Source organism: Protopterus annectens, chromosome 5.part0 (genome assembly GCF_019279795.1).
Source record: "Protopterus annectens isolate FY-2018-M chromosome 5.part0, PAN1.0, whole genome shotgun sequence".
NCBI classification, from domain to species: domain Eukaryota; kingdom Metazoa; phylum Chordata; order Ceratodontiformes; family Protopteridae; genus Protopterus; species Protopterus annectens.
In genome coordinates this window covers 711962435-711980575 of record NC_056735.1, presented here as the reverse complement: position 1 = coordinate 711980575, position 18141 = coordinate 711962435, and the positions used below count along the sequence as shown (strand labels likewise).

The 18141-nt window shown below is 35.5% G+C and overlaps 1 protein-coding gene across 1 annotated transcript in view; it reads right to left on the bottom strand.

Annotated features, from left to right (window-relative positions):
- The window catches only part of LOC122802036 (collagenase 3-like), a 108312-nt gene that overhangs the window by 41434 nt on the left and 48737 nt on the right, over positions 1-18141 (bottom strand). Inside the window, exons 3-4 of the mRNA XM_044071768.1 lie at positions 11490-11638; positions 4191-4316 (exon numbers count right to left, since the gene is read on the bottom strand). Coding sequence (XP_043927703.1) covers positions 4191-4316; positions 11490-11638 — 275 coding nt within the window. The remainder of the gene's footprint in view (positions 1-4190; positions 4317-11489; positions 11639-18141) is intronic.

The following is an 18141-nucleotide window of genomic DNA, read 5'->3' as shown; positions in this document are numbered from 1 at the left end:
CTTCTATCCCAGGAAACAGTGATTCTGTCTTTTTTTGGACTTGGCCAGGGGCAATTGCCACAATCTTTCTCAAATAGTAGGTCTATTCACACATGAACAGAGATGTTTGAAATATCCTGAACCCAAACAACTTCAACTGACTGCCTGGATGATATAGCGGTTAATAATCTTTAGGCATCTGTTTACTGAGGATGTGCAGCAAGAACTAATGAGACAAGAAAATCTGCTACTATAAAATCATACATAAGCAAATGGTTTCTAGTTGTTGCCAGTGACATAACCAAACACCTATTCTGGGATAATGTTTCTATGGTTTCACAATATTTGTGTGAGTTACTTTCCTATGGCCTGTCTTAATCCTCTGCCAAGGTTCATTTGTCAGCTATTTCAGCATGTCTGCCCATAGATCCCCCTCTTTCAAGGCATTCTCATCTCAAAATGTTTTTGAAAGTGGTTTGCATAAAAGCCCTCCCACAAAATGGTGGCTCTTTCTAGGGATCTTAATTTTGTGTTAGGAAAGATAACACTTGCTCCATTTGAATCAGTTCATCTGGCTGACTTGAGGTTCTTAACATGGAAAACACTTTTACTGATTGCTCTGACCTCTGCATGCAAAGTATCTGAGTTGCAAACTCTTATAGTGAGTCAACCTTGTTTTCCAGGGTTTCTTTGACAACTAATCCTTCTGTTTAATGCAGTATCCGAGTTAATTTTAAGCCAAAATATCCATCTCACGGTGTTCTTTCCTAAAACCAAAACTGAAGGAGAATGGATACTTCATACCTTGGATATCCTCAGATAATCCAGGTACTATTTTGACAGAGCAAACTCTTTTAGAACTTCCAAACAATTATTAATTTCTTGTGAAGGTAAGAAAAAAGGGACAATCTGTGTCAAAACAGATTGTTTCCAAATGGCTGTCTCTTTCTGTTAACTTTTGTTATTCCTACCAAAACAAAACTATTCCATGCAGGGTTAGAAACATTCTACTAGGGCCTTGTCTTCATCTATGTCTTTTTGAAAAGGGTTGGACTAAGCAGCAGCAGTTTGTGCCCTTGTACCACTTTTACAAAGCTCAACAAGCTAGATTTATTTTCCAGGTCTATGTCAGATTTTGCAAGGACCATTTTCTGGACCATTCCCCTTCCATCTACCAGTTTTCAAAGCTTCTACACATATAGCTTAGGGCATTGCAGCACTGATCAATATGATGAACATTGTATAGTTGTACTGCAGCAGTAGCCTCTCCCTCCCTCACTGCCCCCTTGTTTTTTTTGTATTTTTGATGCAAGAGTGTGGACATTTTATTTTGTTCTTAGCAATGTGTCTTTTCAGGCTGAGCATCCCTCTCTCAGTTGGCATGAAAACTCTGAAGAGTTTTGCATCCAAACTTGTCTTTTAGTCAGCTCAGCTTGTGCTGACTAATGGTTTGGACTCATGGAATGTGCCCTAATACTTTGGAAGATGGCTAGCTGTTATATCCAGTGCAGGATATAATCTATATAGCGCTGTGATCATCTTGACATCTACTGTTATGTTAACTTTACTTATACAACTGCACTTTCATCCAACAAATGCAACTGTAACTTAAAAATAAATACTATAACAACTAATCAAAATCAGAAATTACAAATGGTTCATTCTGAGCAACTTTGATATACTAATACTATTGGAATGAAAAAAAAAAACAATCATTATGTAAATATATACCATATTATCATTTCATCTAATTTCTATTTATGATTAAGTAAGAAAGAGTTGCAATATCTATATAGTAAATAGCTGTTTATATATATATATATATATATATATATATATATATATATATATATATATATATATATATGTATATATATATTAATGTGATAGTAGATACAAATAAAGAAAAATGTTGCTTAGTTACTTATTTATGTATTAAGCAAAAGAAAAGGAATGTATCATATAAGTATAATAATTATATTAATAATTATACAGTCAATAAATAATTCCTTTATAATAAAGATATGTTGATTGAAGGTTCAGTAGTATATTTGTATGTGAAGGAACAGAAATAAACCTTTTTTAGACCTTGTAAGAATGCAAATTTAAAACTTCCTGTAATGAAAAATGTCTAGTAGTATAGTGTACAACAGTTAGTTGCTAAAACTGTTTTAAAGAAGTTCATGACTATTTAATAGATTTAAGTAATAATATAAATTGAAAAACATAAAATCAAACAGTTTAAAAGTGAAATGTTTACCTCTAGAATCAATATAGTTTACCAGTCTACTTATAATGAAATGATGGGAGCCTCTGTTATTATTTATACAAAGTGAAGATTGACATATTGTCAGTAAAATTAGAATTATAGCATGCATATTTAAGTTTAGCTAGCAGCTTTCTAATAGTAGCAATTCCTTTCCAAACTATTTTATATTGTTACAACTTTGAGAGAAATTTATATTAAGACTGACATTGTTCTGCTTAAAGTTGTTAAGATGTAACATGTATATAGCATTAGAATATTGGATTAAATTTAAAAGTAATACATAAAGAAAGTGTTAATTGGTAATAATTAGAGGTAAAGATATGCTATATTCAATCATATTTTAGCATCAGATGTCATTGATAGGTTACATATATACACAGAGATTTAATAATTTGAAAACAACTCTTTTTTTTCCAAGATTAGAACTAAGCTAAAGTAAAATCTAAACATTAAATCAATTAAAAGTTCACAAATGCATGCTACATAAATCTTCAGTCAATCAAAATACTAATATAATTATAAAAAATAAAGAAATGTAATATCTATTATTTAAAATAGCACCAGGAACATTTATCACCTAGAAGATAAAACATCAGATGAACTTCAGATATACTGCTTATAAAATGAGTACTCATCCTTTCTTTGCTACAGCACAAAGAATAGTTCATTGTTGTCTATAGAAGGATTTCAACCTTTATATAGCATGTATTCATATAAACATGCCTTAATGATCAACTTTTCTCTTATAGAGTCTAATTAAGATTTCATTTAATGTCCAATGTTACCTTAGAATTTTGAAGGAAAGGTTAATGTAAAAATATTGGTATTAACTTGTTAAAATACATGCAAAGAAAGATATCCACAACAACAATGAAATGTCATGGCTGAATGACAATTTATATAAAATTCAGAGTGGACACATTACAAATGCTTACCTAACAAATTTTTCATTAAATCGCCACCAACATAATTGAGATGTATTACTTTCAAATGCATTTTCCCTTTCTATTTTACTTTATTTTATAATTTTTATATAATTTACTTCACTCAGCATGAATGCTAGACTAAGTTGAAAGAAAAAAACATGCATCAAAAAATGAAACAGGGTGACTGTCCTTTTATCCTTGTTTGTCATACGTAATGACCTTAAATATTTCCAATGTAGTTGCTCAAGTAACCAATCTGCTTGAGTTGCTCATTCTAATGGTAAGAGAATCATTTTATTTTTTATTTTTTTAATTAAATCACAAAGCAGACTTCATCTCATGTATGCATGCATTATAATAGTCAGTTACTGAAGCAATGTACATAACAAAGAACCCAAGTTCCTCATGCTGAAAATATAAGGTCTAGCCAACCATTCCAGCAGCAGCAAAGTCCAAACACGGCTTATGTTAATCACTACCATTTTTAAACCTTTGACACAAACAAAACCATCAAGTGGAATACAGGAGACATCAAAACAACATGTTAACCAGTTGTGCTGTATTGTACCAACAAACCAGATTATGCCATAACAAATATCACACAGTAAAGCTATATCACCTCTCTTTCCCATTCAGACTAAGTATCCAGCTCCGTCACAACTAAGGGTCACAATATAACATTATTTAAATAAACAAAATGACTAAAGTTTAATCAGCCAAACTTTAAAACAGAAAGAGAAATTGCAGGGTTTGCCTCCCAGTTTCAAAACATTAATTTCTAATACTTTTATATCAAAACTAATACATAAACCATTTATTTTATATCAACTGCTACATAAGCAATGAAAGTAAATGAATGATAATCAATTCAATAGTGTTGTTACCTATTTAATCAAAATATTTAACCAGGCTGTTTTTAATGCTAAGTCTTTTTTAGTGCTAGTAACAAGCTTGAGAAATTACCATCATATATATATGAGCAAATCAGTACTATAATCACTCCTCGAAATGCTTACTTCTTGAATCTGCTGTCCATGTCTCATCTTCATCAAAATGGGCATCACCTCCAATTCCAGGTCCTGGGGCAAAAGCATGAGCCAAGGTTCCTGAAGGACCATCAAACGGATAACCATCTCCATGTTCTAATAGGAAATAAAAAAGGTATGATAAAAAATAAAGTATTGAAGTAGCACTGAGAACAATATATGGATGTCATCATTATTACTGGATCAAGCAATGTTAGGAACTGGGGAACCTATCATGTTTCAAACTGCATACTGATGAAACTCAACTTTGAATATGAAATTATAAAATGTTTACAACCTTAATAGACCTACTGCTCAAAATCAAATGCTTAAAGCTGTAGCAGTTTATAAATTATCTGAAGAAAAGTTTAAGACATACTTAAACCTTACGTAGCTTCACAAGTATAACAAGACACTGAATTAGAACTGTCAATACAATGTAAAGTGAACCTAGCCAGGAATATAACATTTAATCAATTGCAGTTTATATATAATAGAGCAGCTTCCAGTTATAAAGGTAATTAGTCATGTCCTTATAAAACAGAGGCTTAAAAGAGATGTAAAATATGCTGTTGTACAGACAGTACTGGCAGTGTACAGTAAAAATATTGCAGTTTAATAGTGGCCATAAAAGAAATTATATATCTTTTCTCATGGGCACTGCCCTGTCTGTCCCCAAATAAGTGAGTCAATGTCCACACAATTTAGCTAAGTATACTATTTCAAATATTGTACAGTAAAATGAATATCTGATTTGATGACAGACATTATATGTATTCTAAAGAAATATGACCTTGGAGTTAATATTTTAGTTAGCAGGTTGGGAGAGTGGTAGCTGCAGAAGACTGCAGTCCCCCTGAAAAATTAACTTTTAAACTGTAACTTGTTTTTTGATGCAGTAACTTCATTATTTTACTGTACGAGGCAATTCATCATTAAGTTAAAATGGTTTAAAATCATGAAATGCATCTTTTCAGACTTAATATTTGATTTTTCATAAACAGATGACTTTTAGATATAAGACATATGGTACAACATGACTTAAACATTGCTACTGCCTAGGATATACCTCACTACCTAAAATTGCCGATATCTAATTACATAAAGTTTAAGTTACAGAGTGTGTGTTTGTGTGTGTGTGTGTGTGTGTGTGTGTGTGTGTGTGTGTGTGTGTGTGTGTGTGTGTGTGTGTGTGTGTGTGTGTGTGTGTGTGTGTGTGTGTGTGTGTATGCAGTGGGTGCCTTTGCAAACACAATGCATTGTGCTGCTAGAGAGAACACTACCACTCTCAGGTGTGACAGTGATAGTGTTTGTTACACTGCAATTCAGAGACATGATAATGATCCAGTAATGAAATTGTTCTCATTGTGGTCATTGCTGTCTCTGAATCATGTTTTCTCACTGTTGTAGTAATTGACCTGCCTGTGGTTGGCAGTGACCACAAGTGGTGAAGTTTTTTTCTAAATTCCAGGGGAGGAGTTATATCTAAATGAAGTGCAAAGAACTAGAAGATGGAACAGAAAGTCAAGATATCTCTTCAAATAGAGGGCAATGTTAAGAGAAAGTACAAGTTGTTAAAAAGTGGTGACAAGAATATGAGATTACTATAAAAGGAGGATCCTAACATCTCAGATAAATACAGTGATATGTTTTCTGATCTAGAGCTGGACATCCTACAGAGTGAAACCAAATGGCCCTAGAAAACCTTGCTAATAACAAGATAACAGGAAGTGATGGCAGTCCATCAGAATTGCTTAAAATCCTTCAAAATGGCATAGTTTGTGAGCTGTTTGTAATCTGTAAGCAATTTTGGAAAATACAGCAGTGGTCATTGGATTATAAAAAGATCACTTTGTATTCTAATCTCAAGAAAAGGCAATGTTAAAGAGTGGCCAATCTATCAAACAATTGCACTTGTTTCACTTGCTAATAAATTAATGCTTAACATCCTAGCACAACTGCACTTGTTTCACATGCTTGTAAATTAATGCTTAACATCCTCACAAGGTGGACTCCATCAATATTCACAATGAGAAATACCAGACATGTAAGTTAGTTTTAGAAAAGGTAGAGGAATCTGAAATAATATTGTCAACATTTGCTATTAAATATTGAAGGCAGGGAGGTATTTCAAAAAAATTCCTTTTCCTTTATTGATTTATCCGTAATTGAATGGACTATAATACTCTATGCCAAGTTGTTAGAGAAATGGGGACCCCAAATTACCTTATTTAGCTCTTGAGGAATTGATATGCAGACCAAGAGGAAACAGTTAAAGCCAACTATGGAATAACTAATTGGTCCAAGATTTGGAATGGCACGCAATAAGGTTTTCTATTGCCACCCTACTTATTGAAATTATACTTTGTTTCATACAATATGCTACATATGGAGAATCAGATGTTGGGATCAAAATTGTCAGCACAAATATTAATAGCTTTGCCACGCTGATGGCTAAAAGCACAGAGGAGGTAAAGAACCTGTGGATAAAGGTGAACATAAAAGGTACAAATACTGATTTGCTACTCAGAATTAAAAAGTATATACTTATGTCATCTAGCTATATCAGCTGTTTATAAATACATGACAGAAATGTAGGCAATGACATATTCAGTTTTCCCTGGGCTCAACAATAGCACAAAGATCTAATGATCTCCTAACAATGTGGACATCCTACAAAAGGGCCTGACTGAGACAGATGCCTGGTGTCAAAGCCATGGCCTCAAGCTCAATGCCAAAAAGTGCATTGCCATCCCTTTTGGTAAAAACTCTGTACCCATGAACTACCACATAGGCGGTAGTCTACTTAACACCAAAAGTGTGATAAGAGACCTTGGGACACAAGTGGACAGTAGTCTCTCCTGTGATAATCACATAGCCACAGTAGTCAGGAAATCCTTCTACATGGCACACCTCATCACAAAAGTTTTCTCATCCAGGAAAAAAGAGGTCATTGTTCCCCTGTTCTCATCACTCATTAGACCCATTATAGAGTACAACGCCCATTGTGGTATGTACCTCACAAGACATCTACAACAACTGGAAAGGCCACAGAAATACCTCACAAAGAGGATTACCAGCCTCAAACAGATGTCCTATGCAGACCATCTCAAAAAACTCCAGCTTTACTCTGTTGCATATCGCCTACTCAGAGGCGATCTCTGCCTAACATACAAAGCTATGTCACACCCAGAGCTGTTGGACATGTTCCATGTAAAGAAATCCCAATCCTTCCATGCTACACGCTCTAGGGACCTAAATCTTGTCACCACAATAAACAGAACATGCTGGAGGGATAGATTCCTGTCCCAGAGACTTCCCATACTCTGGAACAAACTACCTATCTATATCAAACAAAGCTCCTCATTAGCATTCTTCAAGAAAAATCTTAATGATTGTATGGAAGATAGGAAATCCACCCTGGGGATCACTTCTGTGGCTCTGCTTGACAGGGGCACAGGAAAATAATTTTCTTGGGTGGCAAAAGCCAGGATACCATTTGGCTAGGCTTATATAGGCCCTAGGGTCAATAGCCTAGTACCTACCTATGAACCTATAAGATTGCTACTGATGGTGAATGTAACCACCTGGGTAGGAAAGCTTTAACAAATTTGAATAAGCTGTTAAAGTGCAAAGACTTCATGTTGTCAAATAAGGCCTATTTTAGCAAAGCAGTGATTTTCCATGTAATAACGTATGGTTGTGAGTATTGAAAATTAAGAAAGGTTTCGAACTAGAGAACTGATGTTTTTGAACTATGGTTTTGTGAATAACTATTGAGAATATTGTAAACTGCAAGACCAAATCCGTCAATATTTGAAATAAATCCAGACTATTTATTGGAAGGTATGATAGGCAAATTTAAACTCACACTCTTCGGCCACATAATGAGAAGCCAGGATTTACTGGAAAATGTACTGATAATGGGAAAGACTGAAGGCAAAAGATGAAGAGGAAGCAAAGATTAAGGTGTATAGACAGTATTACTGTGGTAATGAATGTGAATTTACAAGAATTTTTGGTTATTTTTTTCTTTTTACATCAGCATCCATCACATGCCTCCTCTCTGCATGCTCACTAACTCATTCATTTCATTTATTTGTTCCTCGAAAGAGGTGGACCTGAACACGGGACCTGAACAGCAGAGAATGGAGCCATTGCTTAAGCAAGGTCAAGCAGCTTGTACTTTAAGGCTTTTCTCTTCCCACCATGCATGACCAGAATTATCCCAAGCTTCAACATGCAGTGATGGTTTGCTAGTCACTTATAGAAACAAGGTAATCTTTCTCATGACAGACTTGACCTCATGAAACCAGTACTCCCTTAGGATGTTCTGTCTCCACTGAAAATTCTGCAATAGGGTTGCACATACACCTATCCCCCTCCCCTGAAATGAGAAGCAGTACAGCAAACCTATGTCACTCATCTCTTCTCCCCCACACCAGCTCCAACAGGTGACTGAGCTAGTATTTAAACCTGGGTCATATGGATTTGATTATGGATTCCCCTTTCTATAACAGTGGAACTGACTTAAGTTTACAAAAACTTGGAAAATCAGTTGTAGCCTGAGAGGCATAGTGCACTAATGTTCTTGCGATCACAAAAAAGTTCGACTCAGCTGAATGACTAATCAATAATAACAACAGCAATTCACCTAGCAGCACTTATTTTGGATGTGGAAGAAGAAGTACACATCTAGCAAAACCCTCTCACATATAAAGAGGACTTGGAGATTTCGCACAAGAAAAGTCTCATAGCTATAAATGAACTGGAAAAAGTACTGTTGTGAAACAGCACCAGTAGTTAATGCAGAGTATAAAATAAATAAAAGATAAAGAAACAATATGAAATGTGTGAATATAAAATAAAGGAGGAATGGAGAAACACTTTGAAAGAATAATAAGGAAAATAAACAAATAACTGTAGAGACTAGATTGCGCATGTATGTAATAGGCATTTTAGGTGTTGGGACCCTGCTTATGTGACTAAACGCTTTATCACTTGCCTCATAACTTTTAACATACCCTTCCACCCTTATTGTATCAGATATTAAGCATTTCTCTCACCTGACTTGTATATTTAATCTGTAGTTCTGCTTACTTGTATTATAAATAAGAAATATATAGGATATATGGAAACTGATTTAAGCTGTTGTAGACGGAATGAAAAACAGAGAATCTTTCAACCTAATGACATTTAAATACTTAGTCTTCTGTATCAGCTGCTAATTTCACTGCCATATTAAATGGTATTCCCTGATCCAAATTCTGGAGAGGAAACTGATAAATGAATAAGCAGAGTAGTAGAAAGTAAGATAAGAGATCAGCGGTTTAGCTTCAAATCAGGATGCAATGCAACTGGCTCGATGTTTTTATTAAGACGGATAGTTAAACAGAAGCTAGAGATGAGGAAAGAATCCAATTGGCCATTCCTAGACTTGGGGAAAGCTAATGACAAGGTCCCAAGGAAGATGATTTGAGCAGTTATGTGATGGAGCTAAGTCATGGAAACATTGGCAGAATTAGTGTAGGCTATGTACAAGAACCCATTGACATAAGTACGAACAGTGTTCAGACTCACAGAGGTGTTCCCAGATGGAGTGAGTGTGCATCAGGGGTCAGCTCTCTGTCCACTGCTGTTTATTGTGGTGTTGAACTATATTAGCAAACAGGTCAAAGGGGACAGACAACAAAGTTGCAGAATGCAGATGATGTGGCATTGCAGGCAGACACCGAACAAGAACTTCAGCAATGGATAGGGGACTGGAATGCAGAACTGTAGGCACAAGGAATGAAACGGAGTACAGATAAGACAGCTGTAATGGCAACCAATAGGGGAAATCAAAAGAAGCTAAGAAATGAGACAGAAAGGAAGATAGTGGACCAAGTTAACCACTTTAAGTACCTGGGAGGGGTGGCTGAGAAGAAAAAAAGTCTGACTGAGGAGGTCAAAGCTAGAATTATATGGGCTACAGCCAAATGGCACAGAGTGTCAGGGTTAGTATATGACAGAGGAATGCCAAAGAAGCTGAAAAGTAAGGTATACAAAGCAATTGTGAGACCAGTATTACTGTATGGTACAGAAACTAGAGCAAAATAGTTGAGGAAGCTAGATGTGATGGAGATGAAGTGTCTCAGACAGGTATCAGGATGTACACTGTGGAATAGACAAAGAAATGAGGACATCAGAGTAGTAGGCCAAGTAGCTCCAATTGCAGAGAAAGTTAAATAAAACAGATTACAGTGGTTCAGGCACATATTCACATATGATTTGGGATATACAGGTAGAAGAGACGAGGAAATGAGGGCATCAAGCAAAAAGATGGATGGATTTTGTGAGAGAAGACCTATGACAGTCAGACATGACTGTTGAAGAAGGTAGGAGGCTGACATTTAATGAGATAGATGGTGTCAGTTGACATAACATCCCAGTCCCATGTAGAAAAAAAATGGGAAAAAGGGGATTGATGATGGCGACGATGATGATATAAGCAACATCCTGTATCGAGTCCGCCATACTTTAGTGTTCTCGTGCTTTCTCTTTAGCTTCCTTAATAGCTCATGCCATTTGCCGTTACTATTTCCTTGTGTGGCATTATGTTACTTTAGCTTGTAAATAAACTTGTCTTTCTACAATTTAACAGTACATAAAAAAACTTTCAAAGTTGAAATTTTAGGACAATAGCAATTTACCCTTTTCAGAAGTACAATATCTCTCAAAATATTCTTGGCAAAGTTACTATTATTTGTATAGGATTGAGTGCATTATTAGGATCATTTCATCATAGCAATCCTCCTCCTCCTCCTCATCATTATTATTATTATTATTATGATTATCATTAATAATAATAATAGTAATAATATTAATAGTATTACTATTATGACAATTGTAATGTCATTTCTAGCTATCCAGAACATCCTGATTTGGCTTGTCTACAATTCAGCAAAGCACTTCCTGACAAGGAGGCCTTAGTATGATTTTCTTCTGTCGTTCATCGAAACCACAGTTACTTGTATGTAACAAACTAGCACCAACCACAGATTTTTTTTTACTTTTCTCCACCGGAGTGTAATAATGGAATTAATATGTATTAGAGGGTTGTTGGAAGAAGTTCTTCAAGTGGTAGATACAGCAATATTTCCTTTTATTTTATTTTTTAAGTTAAACATGCTCAAAAATGAAAAACTGTTGAAGTGTGACTCAGCTGTGGATGATTCAAATAAACTTAGGTAAAAACCTGCTTTCTTTATTAATAGTCAACAAAAAATTTAAAACAGAAAATATGCCTACCTCCTTGTCCAAAGGAGATATAGATGTCAGCAGTTCCAGAAAGAACTCTGGTAAAGGTGATTGGGATCATATTACTCCAAACCTGGAAGGCATCCCTTATGTCTTGGATAACAGTGCTGGCTGAAATATCAGGAGTGAAGTTCAGAATCCTATGAAAAAATACAGTTTCAGAATACAAATATTTACATACATTTTTATTTATATATTTTTTTCTAAAAAGGAAACAATATTTGAGGCATTAACTTTCAATAATGCTAGAATCCAAATAAAATACATTTAATATCATTTTTGAAAGATTTTGCAACTACTAAACACTATAAAGTAAAAACAATATAATAGTTGCAAGAAATCCACATCATGTAAAATGCATGGTCTGATAAAAATAATCAAAAGAAAAAAAGTTGTTGTTAACAGAATTTACAAATTGTCCCAGTAAAGAGAACAGTAATAAGTCATAGTAAAAATGTATTTTAAGAAATTGAATAAAGTTGTAGTTTATTAAATTACATTTTGTTTAGGTTTTTAGGTATAAACCCTAGAATAAATTTGAAATAGGGCTTGAATGATTTAAAAATTCTTTAATCATTGATGTGGCAATGTCTGTATGTGCCATATATTTATTTTCATAGGTTCATAGGTTCATAGGTTGGTACTAGGCTATCAGCCCTAGGGCCTATACAAGCCTAGCCATAACAATTCCCTGGCTATTTCTTCCCACATTATTTACTTTCCTGGACCCCTGTCTAGCAGGGCGACTGACGTGATCCCTGGGGTGAATTTCCTTTCTCCCATCCAATCGTCAAGGTTCCTCTTGAAGAGGTCCAAAGAGGCACTCTGCTTGACATGTATGGGCAATTTATTCCAGAGTCTGGGGAGTCTCTGGGTCAGGAACCTATCCCTCCAGCATGTTTTGTTTATTGTGATGACAAAGTTTAGATCCCTGGAGCGTGTAGCTCTGAGGGATTGGGATTTCGTTAAGTGTAGCATGTCCAACAGCTCTGGGTTTGACATGGCCTTGTATGTTAAGCAGAGATCGCCTCTGAGTAGATGATATGTGACAGACTATAGCTGGAGTTTTTTAAGGCGGTCAGCGTAGGGCATCTGCTTTAGGCCTGTGATTCTTTTAGTGAGGTATTTCTGAGGCCTTTCCAGTTGTTGCAGATGTCTTGAGAGGTACATACCAAATGGGGCGATGTATTCTATAATGGGTCTAATGAGGGATGAGTACAGTGGGACAATGACCTCCTTTTTTCTGGATGAAAAGCCCTTCGTGATGAGGTGTGCCACATAGAAGGATTTCCTGATTGTTGTGGCGATGTGGTTATCGAAGGTGAGACCACTGTCCACCTGTGTCCCTAAGTCTCTTATCACACTTTCTGTGTTTAGTGTACTGCCACCTATATGGTAATTCATGGATACATGTTTTTTCCCAAAGGGGATAACAATACATTTCTTGGCATTGAGCTTGAGCCCATGGCTCTGGCACCAAGCATCTGTTTCTGTAAGGCCCTTTTGTAGAGTATCCACATCATTTGGGGATTCAATAATGGCTCCCAGTTTGCAGTCATCTGCAAACTTTGTTAGCCAGAGTCCCTTAGTTTTTTATTTTTGTTTTATTTGACAATGACTCTTTTTTAACAGTATTCTAGCAATAACAAAAATAAACAAACACATTTATTTATTTTTGTATGTATACATTTATGCAGTTTGTTTAGTGGAGTTGTACACTGATCAAAATAGATCATTTGCAGCTGTAGCCCAAGTTATTAATACATTGATAACTAGAATTGATTAAAACAAAAGAAAAAAAAACTGCTATAATATAACAAAGCTGGCATAGTGAACAACCATAATTTGCTGTAACAGACATAATATAGTTTGCCTAAGAAACAAAAACATTAATTACCATGAGTGGAAACAAAATCATCATGACTGCCAGAGCTGTCAAAGGGTAACTAGGATGGATGTCTTTCAGGGAGACTAACTAATAACAGATGTTGCAAATGTTGCAAATGAACAAATGAGAGTAAAGCATAATGTTGAAATGCACAAAACAACTTGCAGAATAGTGTTGTAGAGTGGTCTAGGTGAAGATGTTTATATGCTTTTCCTTGTAGGCGAGCACCTATTTCTTCAGTACAGTGACACAAACAAAGGGAACATTGTTTAGTATAATGCTTCATGTGCATTCTTGTTCCTGCTACCTGCCAAGTTCCTCTTCCTCTTAAAATCAGATTCATGACATTAACCATTTTGCTTTTAGTTTTTTTTCTCTGCTCCCATCTTTGAAACCTTACTTATAAATTTCAGTTGCCAAAAAAAAAAAAAAAATTCAAGGGGGTATACTGCTTATTATACCATGACCCCCCCAAAACGTGCACGCTGATTGGCCAGCGTGCACATTGTAAATCGAGTTATACTAATGGAAAAAGGTCCAGTCGCCCGGACTTTTTTCCATTAGTATAACTCTACTTTTAAAACACTGTCTCGCTGTGTTAAATGGGTTTAACATAGCGAGACAGTTTTAAAATAAGCAACGGACAACTCTGTTGCTTATTTTAACACTGTCTCGCTATGTTAAACCCATTTAACATAGCAAAATAAAAAGCAACGGAGATCTTGCTTTCTCCGTTGCTTTTGCCCACAACTCTGATGTACTGCGCAGGCATGCAGTACATCAGAACTGCCTTGGATGCCAGACATCTGCGGAAGGGCAGTAAACAGGCATTATACTATGCCATTATTTAAGAAAAGTAATAGTTTCTTTTCTTAAATAATGTCATATATAATAGCAATAACCGCCTGGGTGTGGGTAATGCTATGTTACCCACGGTTGGCTTTGTTTGGTCCCTCGGGCTTCATCCTTGGGACCAAACCATGCCAACCGTGGGTAAATCCAGCATTACCCACACCCAGGCTTGGGTTATTGCTATAATGATGCATCTGTTTAATCAGTGCATACTTTAATTTTACTCTTTGCAAATTAAAACAAACAGAAATTTTGTGGCTTAAGAAAACTTTAAACATATCATATAAGTTGTCAGCTTCTCACATTAAAGTGATTCAATGGTGTAATGCAGTTGTTGAACTTACAAATAAACTAATACAATAATGATAAGAAATTGCTAAGTCTGCCTCAGCTTATATTAAACAAAACTGGTAAAAGTGGAGGAATGATTCTTTGCAGTTACAAACAGAAGGATAAGTGGATGAAAAAGAGTTAAATAAATAAATAACAGAGTTAATACAATATAAAGCTGCACCCTGCAAGAGCTAACCCAGCATTTATGGGAGAGCCATAATATCCATTGTTATACCCACATTTTTACTAGCTTTGTTGGGGAAAACAATTTCAATAAAGAATATGAACTGAAAAAAATATTTGCTTAAGAAATATTGCTGGATGGTATTAAAGGGTTTAAAAGATTTAAATCAAGGTGCATAAAAGCAGAAATATATTTAATATGTATACAATTAAAAGGCTCTGACAGACATCACAGGCGTTACTGGCTGTAGATGTTGATCTTGTAACCTGAATATTATTTTACAGTACTGTGGATATCTGAAAACACCAAGCTATTTAACATCTTCTTTTATTAAACATACAGAACAATGTACTATCTCCTCAGAATAACTTGTCTGATCTCTCCACATCCACCTATGATGCATTCCTCCCAGTTTACTAATGTAACAATAAATACTGATGTAAATTCCTGATACACCTTACTGATTCTTTATGTAATGAATTTCTTTTCTTCAGCTTTTGGGTTGATAAAGTGTCACTTCACTGACTCACATTTTAATATTTTTTTTTTCATTTAAAATAATCAAGATTATCAGGTATTCATCCTTATTACATCTCTTCCCACGTTATATGCACCAAAAGATGTGGATGACCGTAGAGCTATAGCCATTTTCCAAACTTTAAATAAGCTTCCTGAGGAGCTGGTTTGTATCTGCTTTTTAATGTATCATGGTGAAAGTGTTGTTGGGGTTCAGTGCAATACTGCTGCAGAAAGTCTATTGCACTTTGGTCATCAACGGTTCTAACAATACTTTTTGTGTGCTTGCCGAGTCTCTCATTAAGCATACTTGGATAACAAATAGTGACTTTCCCTAGTTTAATGCAGGCACCGTATTTTCACACTAGGTTTTTTAAATATGCTGGTACAGCTCAAAACTTCATCGGCCATATCCGCTAATTTAGAGATCCCTCTAGTTACAGTTGATGCTGCTATATCACCCTTCATATTGCATGCAGAGCAGGTTTTCTTAATAGTTGTGATCACTTACTTCTAGCTTACTGCCCCATAACCCTCTCATTCTCAATCTCATTAAATAATGGGGTCACTACTCTCATAAGGTCTGTGATAACTCACAGTCTAGGAGAATGTTGTTTCTTTGTGCTTTAGGCCTACATTGGAACCTTGCACTATATACATTAAGGTACACTCAGAATCGCTTTCCTTTTATATCAATTAAGGAACAGAAAAAAAAACAACTATTACTATCAGTGTAGTGCTCCTGATTGTATGCCTTTGTAAACAACATACACAACAATCTTATTTCTTATTACTGCATAATATTTGTTGCTTCATATTGGATATTATGGGTAGAATACACATGTTTTCATTTTCATTTATTCTTCTGCTATAATGCCTTCCAATAAAAGTTTATTAGGGACAAAAGAGCTATATGCACTATGCACTTACTTAAGCTACTTAAAATTAGTTATTTTCTTGTATGACAGAGAGGAAAACATTGTCTGAATTTTGCAGTTCTCTGCACAGATGCTTGAATCAAAATACAAGTGGAACTAGAGAGCATATTGTCTACTTAAGCTAGGCATATTTATTCATAGCTTCCCTGTATCTGGCTTGGACACCTGTGACTACAAGACCTTGGGTTCATCTAAAACAATCTGTGGATCTACAAAACTGATTTAAGTATTTTTTGTTTGCACTTGCTTTAAAAAGTGCTACTTAACAGTTCTTTGCTACATGTATTTATTTATACATGTATTTATCTGGTTGAATTTGTCACTGTTTTAAGCCTGCACTTGATAAAGAAATACCATAACACCATCTGTTTGTTATTATACTGCTCTTAGGTTGTTTGAACAGTATTTTGATATCCTCTGATACCTCAAATTTTTGAGTTTCTGCCAAAATATTTTTTAAGTTTATTTTTTTTTTTTTTTTTGTTGTGTTTTCTCTTATGTCTCTTGTATTTTTTTTTTTTTTCATTGAACTTTTTTCAGGGTATATGAACTTATTTCCAAGGATTCCTGATACTACAGGAGTTCTGCATTTTGTTGTAAAGCATTTGTTACTGCACTAGATTTCAAAACCAGTTATTTTTTTACATTAAGAAGGTTTTATTCTGCACTATGGTGGGAACAGAGGGCTGATTCAACCCATCTAAGTTGGAAACTACTGTCTAAAAATCTAAAGGATTGCTGATACTGCAGGAGTTCTGCCTTTTGTTGTAAGGCATTTGTTACTGTACATGAACTAAAAACAGTTGGTTTTACTTTAAGAAGGTTTTTTCCACACTCTTGAGGGAGGAGAGGGCTGATTCAATCCATCAGAGTTGGGAACTGCTGGTGGAAGGCTTAATGTGTGTTTATCTGATTGGCCTGAGGGCTTATCTGTGTAAAAGGCTTTCATCCTGGTGATATAAAAGTCTCACATTTGTGCATCATGCAAGCATGGTTATCCATGTCTTGAATATTAAGGACATCTCTCCAGTTTAAAATCCTGCATAGGAAAAACTCTCCATAGTCTCCCACTGCTCACAGCTGCTTGAAGAGCTGCCAGTTTGCACAAAGGGCAATGCCACTGTGGGTCATTTAATAGTATACTACTAAACACTCTCACTTAGACCTTTAAGTGACTCTCCCCTACTCATTCCCATCTACTAAGGATCTTCTATAATGGACATGTGCTTCCATGTCATCTCTGTTAGTGGCCTGGTACACATGGCCCCCTGAGGCAGTGTAGTAACTGCCTCATGTTCACTGACAACAATTTTATTTTAGAACAGACAAACACAGTGTGTGAGAGATGTGGATATACAATGTCATTGGAGGCAAAGCTTTCACATACACACACAAAAATGCAAATTTGTTTGTCAGTGTTACACCCAGAACACTCACTACCAACACTAAGTAACAAACACGTAGACCCACATATGTGGAGGTACTCACTTGTAATTTACCCAAACCTCCAAGATGTCCTACAAGCATCTCTCAGTAGCCCCAAGCACACTGAAAAAAGACAGCACTTTACACAACACCTAACTCTGAAAATCATAGTAACCTCGCTTCCAAGTCAACAATGCAGCACACCACACAACCAAACATTCTAATTATTGGGAATTCCATTGTAAGACATACTGATGTCCCCCTTACCAGGCTAAACAAGGAAAATATCATAGTAAGCTGTCCATTTGGAGCCAGGATCTGCCAGATCGCACATGCACTTAGGTCTTTAAACCACAAGTACCAGTATGACACGGTCATAGTCCATGTGGGCATAAATGACCTAAGACATATCTCACTGGACTATATGAAGAGAGGGTTCCCTATCAGAAGCCTGAAACACTATAAGCTTGAAAATCAAAATCCTGAAACCAAAATCCTGAAAACTCA